At 40.8% G+C, this 20,707-nt stretch overlaps 1 protein-coding gene across 1 annotated transcript in view; it reads right to left on the reverse strand.

The window, feature by feature from the left end:
* Positions 1–209: 209 nt before the first annotated feature.
* Positions 210–20,707, reverse strand: part of ccbe1 (collagen and calcium binding EGF domains 1) — a 293,451-nt gene continuing 272,953 nt past the window's right edge. Inside the window, exons 6-11 of the mRNA XM_067984130.1 lie at positions 16,201–16,307; positions 14,442–14,556; positions 12,464–12,603; positions 7,595–7,630; positions 5,985–6,020; positions 210–3,935 (exon numbers count right to left, since the gene is read on the reverse strand). Coding sequence (XP_067840231.1) covers positions 3,723–3,935; positions 5,985–6,020; positions 7,595–7,630; positions 12,464–12,603; positions 14,442–14,556; positions 16,201–16,307 — 647 coding nt within the window. The 3' untranslated portion in view covers positions 210–3,722. The remainder of the gene's footprint in view (positions 3,936–5,984; positions 6,021–7,594; positions 7,631–12,463; positions 12,604–14,441; positions 14,557–16,200; positions 16,308–20,707) is intronic.

Raw genomic sequence — 20,707 nt, forward strand, 5'->3', positions numbered from 1 at the left:
CTCACCAATGCCCTGTACAACTTCAACAGAACATCCCAACTCCTGCATTCAATGTTCTGACCAATGAAACCAAGCATGCCGAATGCCTTCTTCACCACCCTATCCACCTGTGACTCCACTTTCAAGGAGCTATGAATCTGTACTCCTAGATCTCTTTGTTCTATAACTCTCCCCAACGCCCTACCATTAACGGAGTAGGTCCTGGCCCGATTCGATCTACCAAAATGCATCACCTCACATTTATCTAAATTAAACTCCATCTGCCATTCATCGGCCCACTGGCCCAATTGATCAAGATCCCGTTGCAATCCCAGATAACCTTCTTCACTGTCCACAATGCCACCAATCTTGGTGTCATCTGAAAACTTACTAACCATGCCTCCTAAATTCTCATCCAAATCATTAATGTAAATAACAAATAACAGCGGACCCAGCACCGATCCCTGAGGCACACCGCTGGACACAGGCATCCAGTTTGAAAAACAACCCTCTACAACCACCCTCTGTCTTCTGTCGTCAAGCCAATTTTGTATCCAATTGGCTACCTCACCTTGGATCCCATGAGATTTAACCTTATGTCACAACCTACCATGCGGTACCTTGTCAAATGCTTTGCTGAAGTCCATGTAGACCATGTCTACTGCACAGCCCTCATCTATCTTCTTGGTTACCCCTTCAAAAAACTCAATCAAATTCGTGAGAATGAGAAATAAATATATGTTTGCTTGATAACTGTAACTTTCCAAATACTATTATTGTAAAACTGCAGATACTCCCCCACTTGATACTCTAAATTTGTCATTGTCAAGCCAATTTTGGCCTTTTGGACAGCGTTATCTAAAATCCAAAAGCTCATTATTGAAAACTTAACTGTTGAATTGTACAGCTACTAGGCATCAGCAAAGTGGCATCCAACTGAAACAATGGTACAAAATGCTGGACAGATGCACACAACTGACTAACTAGCTCAAAGAGATTGCCTGACCTGTAAACATTCAATATTTTTTGCTGTAACCAGTACAAAACATAGGTCCTGATTTTAACTGGATTTCAGTGGATGAATTTTGATGTCAGTTCAAAACTCACCCACTGCAACAAAAATTAGGTCCAGCGTATTTTAACTCCCAGATCTTATTTAAATGCTGCCGGTTGACTTCCCGCCTGTTTATGCCGGGAAGTAATTGGGAAGCTTTGCAAATTTCGCTAAGAGCAGGTAACTCCGTGAGATTGACTCTTGCTCCTCCTGCCTCCACAGGGAAATGACCTTTTGAGGATCTTCTGGCCCTGATCTAGTTTCTCGCTGCGAAGGCCTGGCAGGACTACTTCGGTATAGTCTTGTACTGGGCCCATTGATCATCAACTTTTGTAAATATAAATTTTGTAAATATTCATTTTTTCTTAATCTCTGTTTTAGTTTGCTAGTTTTTTACGATTCAGAATACTTTGCTTTGTGCTGAGATTGTGAAAACATTTACTATTCAGTACAATTTTGATAGATTACATTTAACTACTTATTGGTGATAGGATATATTAATGGAACAACTCACAACAAATAGAAGGTCATAAATACAAATAGAAAAAGTATGATCTGTATAGTTTATACTTTGAACAAGACCAAATGGTTCTAGCACACAGTATGGGTGCTGCTGACTAGACAACAAAAACATCCAAGTTCCTGATATTATAGCTAATCAAACTTGGATGACATGCATTACCCTGTAGAAACACAAGCTTTGGGAATTTTAACCCTACTCACCTGGCAGAAACTGGGCAGGTTGGCAGTTAAAATCCCTCAGGTCCGTTACCCACCCTGGAGCTGCTGAAAGCTGACCTGTCGGGATTTTCATTGCAGACAGCGAGGACACACATCCAAAACCGACTGTAACATGAGGCTGACCCAGAGGTTATGGGCACTTTTGTGGAGACCAGTCACTAATGGCTGGCCATAGTCTAATGCCTTTTAGGTTTTAATATAAATTTTAGTTTTTAATTTTCAATATTTTTTGCTGTAACCAGTACAAAACATAGGTCCCTATTTTAACTGGAGGCCCATTTTCGGTGGATGAATTTTGATGTCAGTTCAAAACTCACCCACTGCAGCAAAAATTAGGTCCAGGGTAAATAATGAAAGCCAATAAAGATTCAGAAGTGACAGATCTTGCCAAAGCAATTTTGTAGATGCTTATGAGAAGACATCCCACATTAATAAAGGAAGGCCATATTGCATTGTGTATCTAGACTTCCTAAAGGCCTTGGGTAAAGTGCCACATGAGAGACCTCATTACAAACTTAAGTTAGTGGGTATCAAGGGTAAATCATGTATGTGGACCTGTAACTGACTAAAGGGAAGGGAGCAGAGAGTAATTGTAAGGGAGGTTAGATCTGAATGGCAGGAGTATTTGGTATGATGCCCCAGCTTATATACTAGGACCTCTTTTGTTCCTGGTATGCATAAATGGTCTGGATTTTAGTCTTAATGCAAAGTAGTTAACATTGCAAATGACTTTAAACTGAGGACTCAGAGGAGGCAGCAAAGATTTTACAAAGAGAGCCCAATAGGGTATGCACCTGGGCTGATCAATGGATAATAAAGCTCAATACAGATAAATACAAAGTTCTGCATATCGGGAGTAAAAGTAAGAAGTAGGTGGGATAGTTGATGGCCAAGGGGCTAGTTGAAAGTGTTGTTTGACTCGCCACTTCACCATATCTAAACACGTAAAGACACAGGATGCTCGATATTGGTCAAATTAGTTGAGTTCAGAAGTCATGCTGAAACTGTTCGGTGATCTGGTCAGGCTGCAGCAGGGATACTGCATATAATTCTGATCTTTGTGATATAAGCAGGGATTCCAAGCCTTATAAGTGATGTAAAGGAGAGCAATGAGGCAGATTCCCAATGATAGATGGATGGGCTATGAGGAACAACTAAAGAGTTTTAGCTCTTCAACAATTAGATAAGTTTTAGCTCTTTAGCCTTGAAAATGATGTCTGAGAGGGGACTTTGTAGAGAATAAAAGCACTAAGGCACCAAAATACAATTGGTTAGTAGGACAAGGCAGCATAGGTTCAAGGTTGTGGTGAGTAAGTTTAAGACAGACATCGGGAACTAGTTTTTTTATTCAAGTGGTGATCAACAGCTGGAAATGCTTGCCAGGAATGGTGGATGAGACCAGGGAACTGGACTCATTTAAGAAACAGCTGGATGATAAAGTGAAAGACAATTGGATTGATATTCTGGGAGGATGAAATTAAATGGATGGAAGGACTTACTTCATCTCAACCTATCTTGTATCTCTGGTCTTGTGAACAATCTGGTATCATGACCTATTTATAATGATTAAAAAGGCAACAATTCCTAAATACAGAAGGCCTCAACAAAATAGAAGATGTTTTTAAGGGTTTGCTACAGAAGCAAAATACTACAATTGCTCATATTAAGGAAGAATGTGCATAATACCTTCTCCCACAGACTGAACTGTTAAATGCATCTCCCAGTGCGATAGAACATTCGCACAAAAATTACCATTCTGAACTGGTATATTATAGAATTATCTCTAGAACTTATCTCAATTATTACATTTGATAAAAGTATTTCTTCAATACTTATAATGAAATAAAATTCTACAACAGCAGTGCAAAATTTATTACATCCTCACTGGTTCAATCTCTTCAGCCTAGTCTCAATAGAAAAGAATTGCAATGCAGTTTTGAAAGCCATTTCACTTCCATGGTGATGTTGTCTTTTGGATTTCCTTCGATGGACCTCTTTGTCTGTAGTCTTCTCCTGATCCCCAGTCGGGAATTTCATGGCTCTGGGGCTCTTCCCCTGTGGCACGAATTCCATGGCCAAAAGACTTCAGTTGGAGCTCTGCAATGTCATTTCTGATGTCTGCCAACATCAGAAGCAAAAAGTCAAAGGAGCCTGGTGGACCCTGCAATCAACAATTTCAAAATTGGTTCTGAATTTCAATCAAATTGCTGTTTGAATTTCAGTGAGTCTATACTTTTGCAAATACTTTTAGAATAGTTGGTACAACCAACAACAACTTGTATTTATATAGTTATTAAAACGTCCCAAGGTGCTTCACAGGAGCGTTATCAAACAAAATTTGACCCCGAGCCACATAAGGAGATATTAGGACAGGTGAGGTAGGTTTTAGGAGGGTCTTAAAGGGTGAAAAAAGAGGTAGAGAGGTGAAGAGGTTTAGGGAGGGAATTCCAGAGATTAGGACCTAGACAGCTGAAAGCACGGTCGCCAATGGTGGAGCGAAGAAAATTGGGGATGCACAAGAGGCCAGAATTGGAGGAGCACAGAGATCGCGGAGGATTGTAGGGCTGGTGTAGGTTACAGAGATAGTGAGGGGCGAAGCTGTGGAGGGATTTAAAAACAACGATGAGAATTTTAATATCGTGGCATTGCCTTTCCAGGAGCCAATGTAAGTCAGCGAACACAGGGGTGATGGGTGAACGGGACATGGTGCGACTTAGGATACGGGCAGCAGAGTTTTGGATAAGCTCAAGTTTACGGAGGGTGCAAAGTGGGAAGCTGGCGAAGAGAGCATTGGAATAGTCGAATCTAGAAGTAACAAAGTCATGGATGAGGGTTTCAGCAAATGATGAGCTGAGGCGGGGTGGAGACGGGCAATGTTATGGGGGTGGAAGTAGGCAGTCTTGGTGATGGAGAGGATATAAACCATTTTGTTTTAATATTTCTAAGAACACAAGCATGAGGAATGCAAAAATGGTATTCAACCTGTAACACTTTTGAGTTTCTTTTACTTTACGTTATGCAAGATAACTTTGGCTTCAATGTTTCAGACTACTCTCATGGAGTGAAGGAATGATTGCAAGTGAAGGCTGGGGACATAAGGGTACTGTGCTACCTCATGGGTATTAATAGTAAGTTATTCAAGCACTTTAACAAATCAAGGGAGAAGTGGTTGCAAGCAGTGGACATGCTTAATACAGTGCATTTTTGGAAAGTGTCGCTGGCACCTCTTACCTTCCCCAACTGACGGTGTCATTAAACTTTTTGCACTTCGAGCGACCATGAGCCGAATAGTGGTATTTGCACTGACAGCCCTGGTCATCTCCTTCCATCTATCTGTCTCACTCTTCTTGAGGCCCTCCTTTGTCTACTCCAGAAGGCATTCCTCCTGAGGTTGATGACCTGAAGCAGCAGTTCAACACTGGCTCTGTGCCCTGCATCAGTCCTCTCTGACATTTATAATTCACAAATTTCTTTGTTGCATCCAAAATTATGTTTTCAGTTTTGATCCCTCTAAGCTGCTGATTTCCTGACCCCCAAACAAGGAAACTCCTAGTGAGAGATATATCCAACATCCACAGCTCAGCCTGATTATTCAAATGAAGCTGATTCCAGAAGCTTTGATAAAGTTGGTGCTATTGCCTTCGGAAGCAGAAACCCAACCTCCCCACAATGCTGGCGTTGATTGCACCGTCAAGAAAAGTCCAAGCTTGTGTATTTACTGATCTTCCTTAGCTTTGATGTACAGACAGTCAATGTACAGTCTAAGTACTTCCACTCTAATACAAAAGGAGATTTGAAAGTGTGCTCCCCATTAACCTACTATAAATTATCATGAGTTGGCTTTCATAACGACAGATGGAAAAGAAGAAGCATTTTGGTGGCACTGATAGTAATGCAGTGTCATGTTCTTGTGTATTTGAATGAATGAATTATTCTAAATATATATGCAAGGGTAAATTCAGTGCTCTCATGCTTTCAGCAAGGAGCCATGCTTGAAAGGGTTCAGGTCAGAAATAGGGGCTACATAGATGTAGCCCTATCTCCTTTGAGCACAGCTTCCCCTCTGGGAACAAGGAAACTTTGAACTAGTAGTAAATTATATTAATAGACCTCTACAGGAAGTCCTCCTCTTTATAAATATATTACTAAAATGTTGTGTACACTTTTTAAAGCTCTACAGAGCTATGCAAATTAAACATTGTTTACTTACAGGGGATCCCCTTGGTCCTGGAGCACCTCTGTCACCCTGTAATGGGACATGATGATTATTATTAGTCTTTTATTTTCCATTTACAGCAACATCTGACACCATTAAACAGAAATGACAGGTTACATGAGATAAAAATGGATTTTTTTTCAATTTTCTCCTCTCCTCTCCTGAAGGCAATGGCCCAGGTTGGAATACAGTTCCAGACGTGTCACTAGCCCTTCACTACCTTGCCCAAATGGCCATTCTTTGTGCATGAGCCTAGACAGTGAGTGTCTGCAGGTTATTTGCCCACAAAGGGCATCGCAGCCACTTTCTGATCCTGTTGTCCATGTGCATATACTTTTCAGCCGAGGTCACTGACTAGTAACAAGGATTGGAAACCCAAATTGATTTATTATTTTTCACTTTGAAAAAGGGACCACACTGAAATGTAAACTTGTCTATTCTCTGCACAGATGCTAGCTGATCTGCTGAGTTTTCCAGTATTCTCTGCTTCTGTTTCCAATTTCCAGTATTTTACTTTTTACTGATTTTATCTATCTCCCTAGGCTGGGGATACTGATCCACTGCCCAGGCAGAGATGTACAGGCCAAGGATTTAACCTGGGATTCTCCTGATCTGTACCCTCTATTGCCATACTGTGTATCACCAAGCTATCAGGGACAACCAGATTTTTAACAAATTTTTTACCCACATTTTCATGATTCCATCCATTCCTCTGCCCACAAATATTGCACTAATTCACTAGTAGGTGTATGAGAGACGGCAAGTTTGAGTCATTCTCTGATCATCGGATAGCAAGTTCACTTTCAATACATATTCATTCTATTCTGATACTTCATCCCTCCCTGAGGGGAAAACCTCACATCTGTTCAGCACTCCTTTCAAAGTATTTAACTGAATGTGAAGTATTTTAAGATTTCTCTGAGAGATGTGAGGAGACACCATGGGCCAAAAATGTGCGGCCCACTTGGCACTCTCCTGCCATAACTCCAGTAGGAGTCACATGGAAAGGGCACAAATTAGCTTGGGTCCTGGTTGCAATGGGAAGAGAGAGTTAAAAGAAGGAGCACCTATCAGATTACATGACTAAAAAGCCTCTTCAGGTATGAAGCAGCAATCAAGTCTTGCTTAAGTAAAGAATACATAAAGGGAATTTATTTTTACCATGGTGACAGACAGACTGAGAGGCTCTTTTCCAGTGTCTGTGACATGAGAGGTAATTTTATAAAACTGTGTTCCCAATGCAGAGTCTTGCCTGCCAGGAATGTATATTCGGGCGTGTACTTCCCATGATTCTCTCTCCATAACAATTTCATTAAAGAAAGAAAGGACTTGCATTTATATAGCGCCTTTCACGTCCTAAGGATGTGCCAAAGCACTTTACAGCTGATTAAGTACTTTTTGATGTAACATTACATTTATCATAATGTAGGAAATGGGATGGCCATTAGACTTTGGCCAACATTTGGCCTTTGCCAATGAATGTGGCGAAAGCTAAGGCCATATTAGTAAAAGACCAATAGTTTCAAGTAATTTAGGCATTGGTGTTGCGTTGCTTCATGAAAATCTATCTTACTATTGTAAAACATGTGGGCTGCTCTGCATACCTTGGCACCATCTCTTCCAGATGCTCCTGGTGGGCCCTAAAATAAATGCAGTAATCAATAGAATCTCATTATCATCATAAAAACCATGAAAGTAAGGTAATGACACCAGAGAATTAAACAATGTCAGTAGAGTACGAATTCACAATCCTTGGTGGATATGAGAGAGAAAGGGGAATCCAGTTGATATGATTTAAGACCTCTTTTGCTCATATAATTTGCAAAACGCCCAGTTAAAACAATTCCATATTACATTCACTTTTTTCATCAACCTTCCCCCTTTTTGCCCTCTTCCCTTGAAGGGGTCGATCTATACTGAAGTGCAGTTTGACCTTGAGGACCTTTTCCAAGTGGGCATTCTTCTTTTGTGAGCTGAGCCTACGATTGTTGGGGTGGTTATTTGACTACGAAGGATGCTCTTGTCTTCATTCAACATTCACCCATGGGCATTTTTCAGCAAGGGTCACTGGGCAACGATAAAATGTAGACAGGGAGGAGATTTGTGAAGTGCTGTTGGTCATGTTGAGGTAGTCAATAAACACTTGGAGATTCAGATTCTGGCAACTCTCATGGTCATTTTTTTTGTACTGGGCTGGATTAAGAACTCCTGGGGCCGTGGACACCGAGAACATTCAGTCTGCACCGACCCCCCCAACCAGACAACCCCTCCGAAACATTAAAACACAAATGTGTACTAATATGCATGAGAAAATAGGCCTGTAAAATATTTACACACTGCATTAATAATAAAGCAAATCATGTCACAATGAAACAGATCCAATGGTTGTATGCAATTTTTCTGCATTATGTTGTGTTTTACCGAAACATTTGGCTGAGGCCCCTGGGCTGCCCATAGTTCACGAGATTTATTGAATTCTATTTCTCACCTTGTCATGATAGGATTTGCACTCAGAACCTCTGGGTTGTTAATCAAGTAACATAACCCCACCCCACCGTACTGCTGCCGATGCTGTCATTTCTAATTGATTTATTTCATATGAAAATTGGTAAACAGAAATATGAGACAAAAATCTGGTGATCCAATAGAAACAGTAAAAAGGACTAGCAGCTTTTGCAATTATTTAACTGCATCACAGATAGTTTACTGATGTGAAAACCTCATAGGGGTTGACTTTTGACTTCAGCGGGAGCAAAAAAAGATTTCAGATCGACTGCCCGTTATACACTCCTCCTGATCTTCCTGTTCGATCCTGCCAATTTTCTGCTCCTGCCAAAGTTGAAAGTTACCCCAATAGTATTTGACAAGGAAGAAAGATAACAAATGGTCAAGGAACAAATACAGTTACAAAAAAGGGAACAACTATTAAAAATGAATTAAACTGCCTGTACAGCAATGTACACAGCTTTCAAAATAAAATGGGGGAACTGGAGGCAATAATCCATAGTGAGGAACCAGATGTAGTAGGAATAACTGAAACATGGCTACATGAAGAACAGGACTGGCAACTAAATATGGCAGGCTAATCAGAAAGGATAGGGAAGGAAGAAGTGGGGGGGAGTGGAGTAGCTGTACTAATTAGAGATAATATAATGGCAGTAGAAAAAACGGACATAAATAACAGAAGACTAGGAACAGAGTCCAAATGGATTGAAATAAAAGAACAGAAGGGATCGATCACGCTAATAGGGGTATACAACTACTAGGGGTGTACTAATAGTGGAAAGGAGGTGGAGGAAGAAAATATGAAAGCAAATATGTGAAATGAGTAAAGAATATAGAATAATATTCATGGGAGATTTTAACTATCCCTTAATAAATTGGCAAGAAGAGCTAGGTAAAGAGGTGCAGGGAATGGAGCTTTTACAATTTGTGCAGGACTCCTTTCGTACCCAGTATGTAAAAGGCCCAACAAGAGAGGAAGCACTGCTGGATCTAGTAATGGGAAATGAACAGAACAGATACGAGAAGTAAGTGTAGGGGAACTTCTAGGCAATAGCGACCACAATATAATAAGGTTTAAGATAAAGATTGTGAAGGACATAAGTAAGACAAAGACCAAAGTAATAAATTGGGAAGAAAATAATTTTCAGGGGATGAGAATGGAACTAGGGAAAATAAACTGGAAACATTTACTGATAAAGAAAGAAATAGAACACCATAGTGAAACATTTAAAATGGTGATCAATAGAGTCCAGGAGAAATATATCTCACTAAAAAGTAAGAACAAACTAGACAGTAATGATACACCATGGATGAATAAAGAAATAAAGGCAAAATTGAAATTAAAGAAAAAGGCAAACACTAAGTACGTAGACAATAAAGGAGACAATGACAAAAGGGAATAAAAAATGCTAGGAAAGAATTTAAAAAACAATTAGGAAGGCAAAGAGAAACTACAAAATTAAATTATCAAGGAATATAAAAAGAAATAGTAAAGTATTCTACAGACACATAAGTAACAAAAGAAAAATCAGGATAGGGATAGGGCCACTAAGGGATACGCACGACAAACTCACAACAGCAAAATGGCAGAAATATTAAATAATTACTTTGCCTCAGTATTTACCAGGGAGACTAACATGGTGGTCAGGACATTAGAGGAAGAGATTTAAAAAAAAGATATAAAGACATTTAAGATAGAAAGGGGGGAGATAATTGATAAACTAATCAAACTTAGAGAGGATAAAACCCCTGGTCCGGATGGATTACATCCACAAATATTAAAAGAAGTCAGGGAATTGATAGCAGAGGCACTATTACATATATATATATTATAATTTCAAAATAGATAAGTGTGAGGAATTACATTTTGGTAGGAAGAATAAGGAACTGCTTGGATAATAAGAGTTTAAATGGGGTAGAGTCGTAGAGGGAGGTACGGATACTAAAATCACTAAAAGTAGTGACTCAGGTTAATAAGACTATCAAAATAGCAAACCAAGCACTGGGGTTCATTTCTAGAGGGATAGAATTGAAAAGCAGAGAAGTTATGTTAAACTTGTATAAAACCTTGTTTAGACCAGTTGTGGTCTCCATATTATAAAAAGGATATAGAGGCACTGGAGAAGGTGCAAAAAAGATTTACTAGGATGATACCAGAACTGAAAGGTTAGGCCTATCAGGAAACATTGAGCCGGCTGAGTCTCTGAGATGGCTGAAGGGTGAGTTTTATGAAAGGGAAAGAGTGTTTGACAAATTAATTGGAGTTTTTTGAGGATGTAACTAGCAAGGTAGATAAAGAGGAACCATGGATGTAGTATATTTGGATTTTTAAAAGGCATTTGATAAGATGCCACATAAAAGGTTGTTATGCAAGATAAGGACTCATGGGCTTGGGGGTAATATATTAGCATGGATAGAGATTAACAGACAGAAAACAGAGAGCAGGGATAAATGGGTAATTTTCAGATTGGCAGGCTGCAACTAGTAGAATGCCACAAGGATCAGTGCTTGGGCCTCAGCCATTTACAATATATATCAATGACCTAGATGAAGGGACCGAGTGTAATGTATCCAAGTTTGCTAACGATACAAAGCTAGGTGGGAAAGTAAACTGTGAGGAGGACACAAAGAGCTTGCAAAGGGATATGGACAGGTTAGGTGAATGGGCAAGAAGGTGGCAGATGGAGCATAATGTGGGGAAATGTGAGGTTATTCACTTTGGTAGGAAGAATAGCAAAACAGAATATTTTTTAATTTGGTGAGAAACTATTGGTGTTCAGAGAGATTTGGGTGTCCTCATACAAGAAACACAAAAAGTTAGCATGCAGGTACAGCAAGCAATAAGGAAGACAAATGGTATTTATTGTAAGGGTGTTGGAGTACAAGAGTAAGGAAGTCTTACTACAATTGTACTGGGCTTTGGTGAGACCTCACCTGGAGCACTGTGTTCAGTTTTGGTCTCCTTCTCTAAGGAAGGATATACTTGCCTTAGAGGCGGTGCAATGGAAGTTCACTAGATTGATTCATGGGGTGAGTGGATTGTCCTATGATGAGAGATTGAGTAGAATGGGCCTATGTTCTCTGGAGTTTAGAAGAATGAGAGGTGATCTCATTGAAACATACAAGATTCTGAGAGGGCTTGACAGGGTAGATGCTGAGAGGTTGTTTCCCATGGCTGGAGAGTCTAGAACTTAGAACATAGTCTCAGAATAAGAGGTTGGCCATTTAGGATTGAGATGAGGAGGGATTTCTTCACACAGACAGTTGTGAATATTTGGAATTCTCCATCCCAGAGGGCTGTAGATGTTGAGAAATTGAATATGTTCAAGGCTGAGTGCGATAGATTTTTGGACTCGAGGGAAATCAAGCGATATGGGGATCGGGCAGGAAAGTGGAGTTGAGGTCGAAGATCAGCCATGATCTTATTGAATGGCTGGAGCAGGCTCGAGGGGCCATATGGCCTACTCCTGCTCCTATTTCTCATGTTCTTATGACCTGATAGAGGTCTTTAAGATGATGAAAGTGTTTGATAGGGTAGACGTACAGAAGATGTTTCCACTTGCGGGGGAGACCAGAACTAGGGGTCATAAATATAAGATAGTCGTTAATAAATCCAATAGTGAATTCAGGAGAAACTTCTTTACCCAGGAAGTGGTTGGAATGTGAAATTCGCTACCACAAGGAGTAGTTGAAGCGATTAGCATGGATGCATTTAAGGGGAAGTTAGATAAACACATGAGGGAGAAAGGAACAGAAGGATATGCTGACAGGGTCAGATGAAGTAGGGAGGGAGGAAGCTCGTGTGGAGCATAAACACCGGCACGGACCTGTTGGGCCAAATGGCCTGTGCCTATGCTGTACATTCTACGTAATTCTGTGTTGCTTAGGAACTAATTAGATAATGATAGCAACATTGCACTTTGCAGCATTTCAGGAAAACTATAACATTTCTGAAAACAGGTACTGACCACTGCCCCTCTTCTTCCTGGTTTTATGTGAGATATGTCAGGTGAAGGGCCAATAGGTCCCATCATTCCTCTGGGTCCTGGTGGTCCTGGGCGTCCTGATTGTCCCTTTGGGCCAGGACTTCCTTTAGGACCAGGCAGACCTGTACAGCATCAGATAAAACAATTAGCAGATTGTATGAACTTAAAATAACATTTCAAGAATATGCTGTTAAAGGAACTTACATTATAATTCAAGGCTATTTGCTAATTAGTAGACATTCAAAAAGGAAGAGTAAAATGCCATTATTTTTATTCCATGGGGTACTGTATGCAGAACCATGCACAGTTCAGGCCTCCCAATTATGGGAAGGATATTATTGCCCCATGAGAGGGTAGAGGTTAGCAACAAAGATGATGATTATTTGGAATTTGTCACTGGCGGCATCTCCATTAGCAGTTGGATGGAGGGGGCAATGTAGGGCAGTGTCTGGAGTGAAGGTCAAAGGTGATAGATTTAACGTGACTCAAAGAGCAATAGGGCATATGGGAATCGCACACAGACAGACTAGGTGCATTGAAATCTATTATATATTAAAAATGGTGAGAGGTCTCAAGATTCCAAAGATGAGAGGGTTGTCCTATGAGGAAAGATTGAGTAGAATGGGCATATACTCTCTGGAGTTTAAAAGAATGAGAGGTAACTTCATTGAAACATATAAAATTCTGAGAGGGCTTGACAGGATAGATGCTGAAAGGCTGTTTCCCCTGGCTGGAGCGTCTAGAACTAGAGGGCATAGTCTCAGGATAAGGGGTTGGACATTTAGGACTGAGATGAAGAGGAATTTCTTCACTCAAAGGGTTGTGAATATTTGGAATTCTCTACCCTAGAGGGCTGTGGATGCTCAGTCATTGAGTATATTCAAGGCTGTGTTCGATAGATTTTTGGACAGTATGGGAATCAAGGAATATGGGGATTGGGCAGGAAAGTGGAGTTGAGGTCAAAGATCAACCAGGATCTTATTGAATGGTGCAGCAGGCTTGAGGGGCCGTATGGCCTACTCCTCCTTCTATTTCTTATATCCTTATGTTCTTATAAAAGTAGCAATGCAGGTTAACAAGGCCATATAAAATGCTAACAAAGTACTGAGGTTCATTTCTAGAGGAAAAGAATTGAAAAGCAGAGAAATTATGTTAAACTTATATGGAATCATGGTTAGACCACTCTTGGAGTACTGTGCACATTTCTGGTCTCCATATTACAAAAAGTATATAGTGGCACTGGAGAAGGTACAAAAAGATTTACAAGGATGATACCAGAACTGAGAGATTATAACTATCAGGAAAGGCTGAACAGGCTGGAGCTCTTTTCTCTAGAAAAGAGAATGCTGAGGGGTGACCTAATAAAGGCCTTTAAAATTCTGAAAGGGTTTGATAGGGTAGATGTAGAGAAGATGTTTCCACTTGTGGGAGAGTCCAAAACTGAAGGACACAAGTATAAGGTAGTCACTAATAAATCCAATAAGGAATTCAAGAGAAATTTCTTTACCCAGAAAATAGTTAGAATGTGGAACTTGCTACCACATTGAGTAGTTGAAGCGAATAGCATAGATGCATTTAAGGGCAGCTAGGTAAATACATGAGGGAGAAAGGAATAGAAGAATATGCTGATAGGGTTAGATGAAGTAGGGTGGGAGGAGGCTCGTGTGGAGCATAAACACTGTCATAGACCAGTTTGGCCAAATGACCTGTTTCTCTGCTGTAAATTCTATGTAAATAACATCGAATTGTCTTTTGAACTTAGTTTATATTGTCTATTTCAATAGCCTTCTCTGGTAATTTATCCCACACCTGTATTACCTTTTGGATAAAATAGTGTTGGTTGACTAACTTTCTTACTTCATGCTTCCCAATTTTTAACGTGCTTTTCTAGTATTTGAACCCTTCATCATAGTGATCCACAGGTTGTAATGTTGAGGGAACCGTGAAGGTTGTTTCTTACCTGGAGGCCCAGGCTGTCCATTGAGTCCAGAATTGTAACTGTTGGATGTAAATAACTTCTCACTGGTTGATCGTTGTGTACTGATATCAGCAACATTGTTGGGCAGTAAAGTGATCTAAAAAAGATAAAATTCAAGATTACTTTAATCAGTAAATTAATCAGTTATTAATGTTGTATCCAAACAGATGCTATGATGTTAATAAATGGCTTTGAGCATAATAGAAATAGCTTTTTTTCCAGTTTCCTCCTCTCCTGTCCTGAAGGCGTTGACTCTCACTGGGAAATGGCTGTAATGATGCCTGTACCTCATTCAATAGGCTATTGTTCATGTGTGAGGCTCAAAAGTACATTATATCGGTCAACACAGGGAACCATGGCTGATTTTTCCCTTCCCTAGCGCATTGGCACTGAGGCTAATTGTAGCATTCCTACCCCCTGGTTAAACTTAGGTCAGCTAACTCAGCAATAGTGGGAATCGAACCTGGGATCATCCTGAATGCCATGACTCACTACTGCAAAGGGCGGTATGTACACATACTGAAACACAGGTGGAGTCCCATACACATTTTTAAATAATGAATGTTACAATGCCCAATAATTCCTATTCATGCTCAACTCAAAATCAGTTTTCACAGGGCAAGCCCATGTTTCCTGTGGAACAAAACTTGATCTTATGCATTCAATATTTGGAATAGCATTGCTGCAGGGCAAACAATTAGCTCCTCTACTATTTTGGTATTCACCATGTACTCTGAACTAATGGAAAATATTATGATGCCAGCCTGTGCGGCTCAGGCTAAAAACAAATCATTTATATTTAGTAAGAGGTAAAATTATGCAGAAACGAGAACAAAGCAGCAGATTAGATAGTTTATGGTACGTCACTTACCTTCACACTATTGTTACAATTTTTGATTCTTTTACCCATTTTATACTAGATAGTTTTGGTCTCCATGTTTTTAGGCTGCATTCATAGGTGAACCCTAGCTCCCTGCATCTGCGAGAATGTTTTCACTTGCATTGGTAGCCAGGTAATTTTCATAGCTTGCCTGGGATAACGAAAAAAAAATCTTTTTTCTTAATTATTTCAGCTATCTATCCTGTGCCTCCACCATGTCCTCTTTCCCTTTGAAAGGCAGCAGAATAACACTATGCTAAAGTTTGGGAGCGACTTTAACCCTACCCACCTGGCAGAAACTAGGCAGGTGGGTAGTTAAAATGCCCTGGGTTACTTACCTGCCGGAAAGTCGTCCTGATCCCGCCGACCGCAATTTTTACCCAGGCTTCTGGCCTGCCCAAAGCCAGCGGGGTCCTTGTTTAAATATGCAAATCGGGGTCCAATGATGTGATCAGGCCCTAACTGTGATTTTAACTCAGGCCTGAGCGGGGAAGTCGCTGCTGCCAGGCTCAAGAGAGTCGGGACCTACCGGGGACATGAAAAGGCCTAAACAGGTAATTTTTTAAACTTTGCTTTAGCCTTTTTGCCAGCAAGAGCAGGAAACTGGAGTTAAAATTGACCCCGCAGTTCTTCTTCATTCAATTTTAAATAACTGTTTTAAAAGTTCTAAACAATAAGATTTTAACACCAAAATGTTTAGTTGACACTGGCACCAAGACTACTCAAAATAGTATTAAAATTGTGCTGGTCCAACCATTTTATTATTACTGAATGAAGTTAATTTTATTCAAATAACAATCTACCTTACATTCAGCAAGCGCTTTGAGGAAAAATCATTTTTATTTCAAGTAATCACTTTACCTTCTGCTTTAGCTGAAGTACTGTCTGTTTCATCTGTTGGAAATCCTCACAGGTTGTGGAACAGGTGCCAGCTTTCATCACAGTGTCAGATTTTATATACTGGCCCGCTGCAATTAAAAAGTCAAAACACCTTGTTAATTGACGAAAATGCAATTTATTTTCCCTTATCGGTTTTAGCTATATTTAACCTTCAGGCTGCCAACAGGTCCAGCAAAACTACTGTCTCCCCAGCTGACCAGTTTTGTTTGTTTTCAGCTCTTGTATGTGATGCTGAAAATAATGCTAACATTGTGGTAATAAAGTTACGTTAACAGCAGGAATAGTTTTACTACAGACCGAAGGAGGTAAGGAGTGCCACAGTTTTGAGGTTCTAGGAAACATTGAGGTAGATCTTGACCGTGCGATAATGTAAAATGGATGATAGCGGGTCGGCAGCCCATTTTACACTTGTCCCGATTTTTATGCCAATGGAGTTAAAAATCGGGAGAGATGTAAAACGGACAGTTGACTCGCTATTGTCTGTTTTATACTATCGCACAGTCAAGATCTACCCCATGAGAACATGTGGTCAGTGTTTATTTCAACACAGTGAGGATGCAGGGTAGAGGTGTGCATGGGATGCTATATATGGAACATAAGAGGAACAAAACAGGAAGGTTTAGAAGAACAATAACCATAGTAGTATTGATTATATAGAAAAAGATAAAAATGATGGAGAGAAGCTGGAGACTAGAGTTGCATGGAGAAATCCTTATCCTTTGTGACAAGCTTTTCCTTAACCCCAGTCTGAGAATGTGGGAGTGTTGCTTAAATAGCCTTCTCAGATATGGGACCAGGAATCATATGTTGGATGCAATTATAAAGAGCTAAGAATTGTTGAAAGCAACAGAAATATTTGCCACAAAGACGGAAAACAAGCTTCTTAGTGACAGCTTTAGCAATGCAAGGACGTGGGGATTTGAGAGCAAGGCCTAGATTTTCCGATTGTAATGTCAATAGTGACCCATCCATTTTAATGGGTTACCATCAGCATTAAGATGGGAAAACTCAGAACCAAAATTGTTTTGCAGGACACAAAAACCTGTCTTGAAATACAAACCATACACTAGTCCATACACAGAATTAAAAGATCCAGATTTTGCATTGTTGTGGAACAACAGGTTATAAAAAGTCAAAGCTTTACCACGTGTGCTGGATGGTTTCCCCAACTATTGGAAGTTGCACAATGGCCATTTTTAGATGGAGAGGATTAAATGCTCCATTCTTTAAAATTAAGATGTGTCATTTTGTAATTACTAACCCAGTCAAGGACACAGAGATCATATTTCTGCACCACATCCAAAAACAATAGAAGCAATGAGCGACTTTGCCATTTTCCATGATAAATTGTAAACAGGACTGTGCTCTATATACTTGGTTAATTATAGTTTATAAAATTTGGCTGCCTTTGGGAAAAATTATTTGAAAACTATATACATATAAATAAGAGAGAGCGCTTATTTGTGTCTCTTTTAGGACCGTGCCAAGCTCCCCGTTCCACATGATTTGAAGTCATACAAAAAAAAGAATTATTCTGGGTTGGAATTGTGAAGAAACTTTCTCAACTTTAATAACACAGTGATGTTCCAGGCAGGAACTGGGGACATTACAGAAGCCAACCACTTTGTTTGGCTTTTGAATATATGGCGCTGGGGTAGATGTTCGTCTTTACAGCCTCAGCCTCAAGCATTGCTCGGGCGTAGCGCAGCATGGAGAATCTGGCAGGGAGGTCCACATGCCCCAGTGGAACCCGTCGGCTTTCTCTTCCATCTATTTCAATGGAAGGAAAATCCTGCAGGTTCTGCAAGGGTCATGCGAATCTCCCTACCAGATTTTTCATCTTGCGCTCTGCCCAGTCAATATTTAATGCCCAGGAGGCAAAGAGGAAAATCTACCCCTCTCTTACGAACATACAAAATTGACGGGCAGGAAAAGGCCAGCTGGCCATCAAGCCTGCCCCACACCATGATGGCCGGACCATGATGGCTAAACACTTCTTCCCGCAAATTGCCGCCCCCCCCCACCCACCCCAACCACCTCTGCAGCCATGTAATCTCCTGGGAGAGGCAAAATCAGAGAAGAAACCCAGGGCCAGTAAGGGAAAAAAACAGGGTGATTTAGTATTATAATTCCTTGCTGCAGTACATTTGCTTTCCCATTATGGTATCTATAGAGTAGTTTGCAAAACCATGCTGAAGAGAGATTTTTCTTTCACACTTAACAGCACCAGTATCCTTAGTGAGAAGGCCACAAGAGGCTATTAGGATTTTTGGGTGGGATTTGGCCTTAAAAGTTTTGAAATTGTGAGGCCCCTTGCCTGAAAAAGTTTGAGAACCGCTACTTTAGTGGATAAATGCCTAATGCTGGATGCTACTGAGCCATAGGAAGGTTCCATATTTACTTCGCAGTCTATGCTGAGTTAGCCAATCTCAGTCAAGGTGGCAACGGGAGCAATAAATTTGGCCTTAATGGTCCGATGATAGAGAGGGAAAAACGGGTCATCATTCCTGCCCTTGATCGATATGCAATAACCTGTGCTGAGAAGTGCATGTGTGTAGAGGTCAGGGGAGAATAGGATCAAACTTAATGGTAATGCCTCCCACGGTCAAATACCTGCTGATTCTCACTATCTTGGCTCATACATGAAGGATAGATACTTGGGCAAGGTGCTGGTGGGTGATTGGCAGCTGTCTAAGTGTATTCCAGCATAAGTCAGTGCCTTCAGCAGAGAAAGAAAGAATTGGAGGGAGGAAAAGAAAAAAAAGGAACATTCTATTCCATTGAAGTATTGAACGTACGACTGAAATCTTCCTTCAGTAGTTGAAGGGCCAACCATCTTCAGCTGCTTCATCAATGACCTTCCCTCCATCATAAGGTCAGAAATGGGGATGTTCACAAATGATTGCACAGTGTTCAGTTCCATTCGCAACTCCTCAGATAATGAAGCAGTCCAAGCCCGCATGCAGCAAGACCTGGACAACATCCAGGCTTGGGCTCATAAGTGGCAAGTAACATTCGCGCCAGACAAGTGCCAGGCAATGACCATCTCCAACAAGAGAAAGTCTAACCACCTCCCCTTGACATTCAACGGCATTACCATCGCCGAATCCCCCACCATCAACATCCTGGGGGTCACCATTGACCAGAAACTTAACTGGACCAGCCATATAAATACTGTGGCTACAAGAGCAGGTCAGAAGCTGGGTATTCTGCGGCGAGTGACTCACCTCCTGACTCCCCAAAGCCTTTCCACCATCTACAAGGCACAAGTCAGGAGTGTGATGGAATACTCTCCACTCGCCTGGATGAGTGCAGCTCCAACAACACTCAAGAAGCTCGACACCATCCAGGACAAAGCAACCCGCTTGATTGGCACCCCATCCACCACCCTAAACATTCACTCCCTTCACCACTGGCGCACAGTGGCTGCAGTGTGTACCATCCACAGGATGCACTGCAGCAACTCGCCAAGGCTTCTTCGACAGCACCTCCCAAACCCGCGACCTCTACCACCTAGAAGGACAAGAGCAGCAGGTACATTGGAACAGCACCACCTGCACGTTCCTCTCCAAGTCACACACCATCCCAACTTGGAAATATATCGCCGTTCCTTCATCATCGCTGGGTCAAAATCCTGGAACTCTCTTCCTAACAGCACTGTGGGAGAACCTTCACCACACGGACTGCAGTGGTTCAAGAAGGTGGCTCACCACCACCTTCTCAAGGGCAATTAGGGATGGGCAATAAATGCCGGCCTCGCCAGCGACGCCCACATCCCATGAACGAATTTAAAAAAACTCCAGCCTAATTATTATGCAGATAAGCTGAATGGTCACTTACCATTCTAACTTCCTGTGGGTTCCTGGGTATGGTTCTGAAAGAGAAATGTATAATGGTGTCACCCTAGTTTATAAAAACTCAGGGGGACAATTCTCAAATGTTCCTTAATTTTATTGCAATATTTTTGCGAGTAAATTTTTTATTTGTTAAGGTGAGGGATGTCAGCTCTGGAAAATGGCACTCTTTTTCACTTCAGGTATCTAGGGTCTGCATCCAGCACATCATGGTAAGGTGTTGCATGGGTTAGATACAAACTAAAACTCCATATACTCTGCTCTAAAATGTGCCTTAGCCTCAACCTCATACTTTAAAAGTGTGCCATGTCTTTGTGGCTTCAGTTAGTGAGATTGCCAATTTTGTGCTGTGGCACACAAACTAGGAATTAGAATTAAATCAAACTCATTTCATACAGGACCCTTAAGCCAACAGACAGATGAGACTTGAACCAGAAGTTTAGATTGGATTCAAATCTGGGCCGTGAGCTAAAAGGAGAATCTGCACTATATTGCCCAGTCCCCTTTATTACAGATTTGTTGTCATTCCCATTGTAATGTATGTATAATCTTTCAAAGAAAGCCTACATATACCATGTTGCAGAATTATTCAATGCAAAAACACAAATGTGCAG

Source organism: Heptranchias perlo, chromosome 1 (genome assembly GCF_035084215.1).
Source record: "Heptranchias perlo isolate sHepPer1 chromosome 1, sHepPer1.hap1, whole genome shotgun sequence".
NCBI lineage: Eukaryota > Metazoa > Chordata > Chondrichthyes > Hexanchiformes > Hexanchidae > Heptranchias > Heptranchias perlo.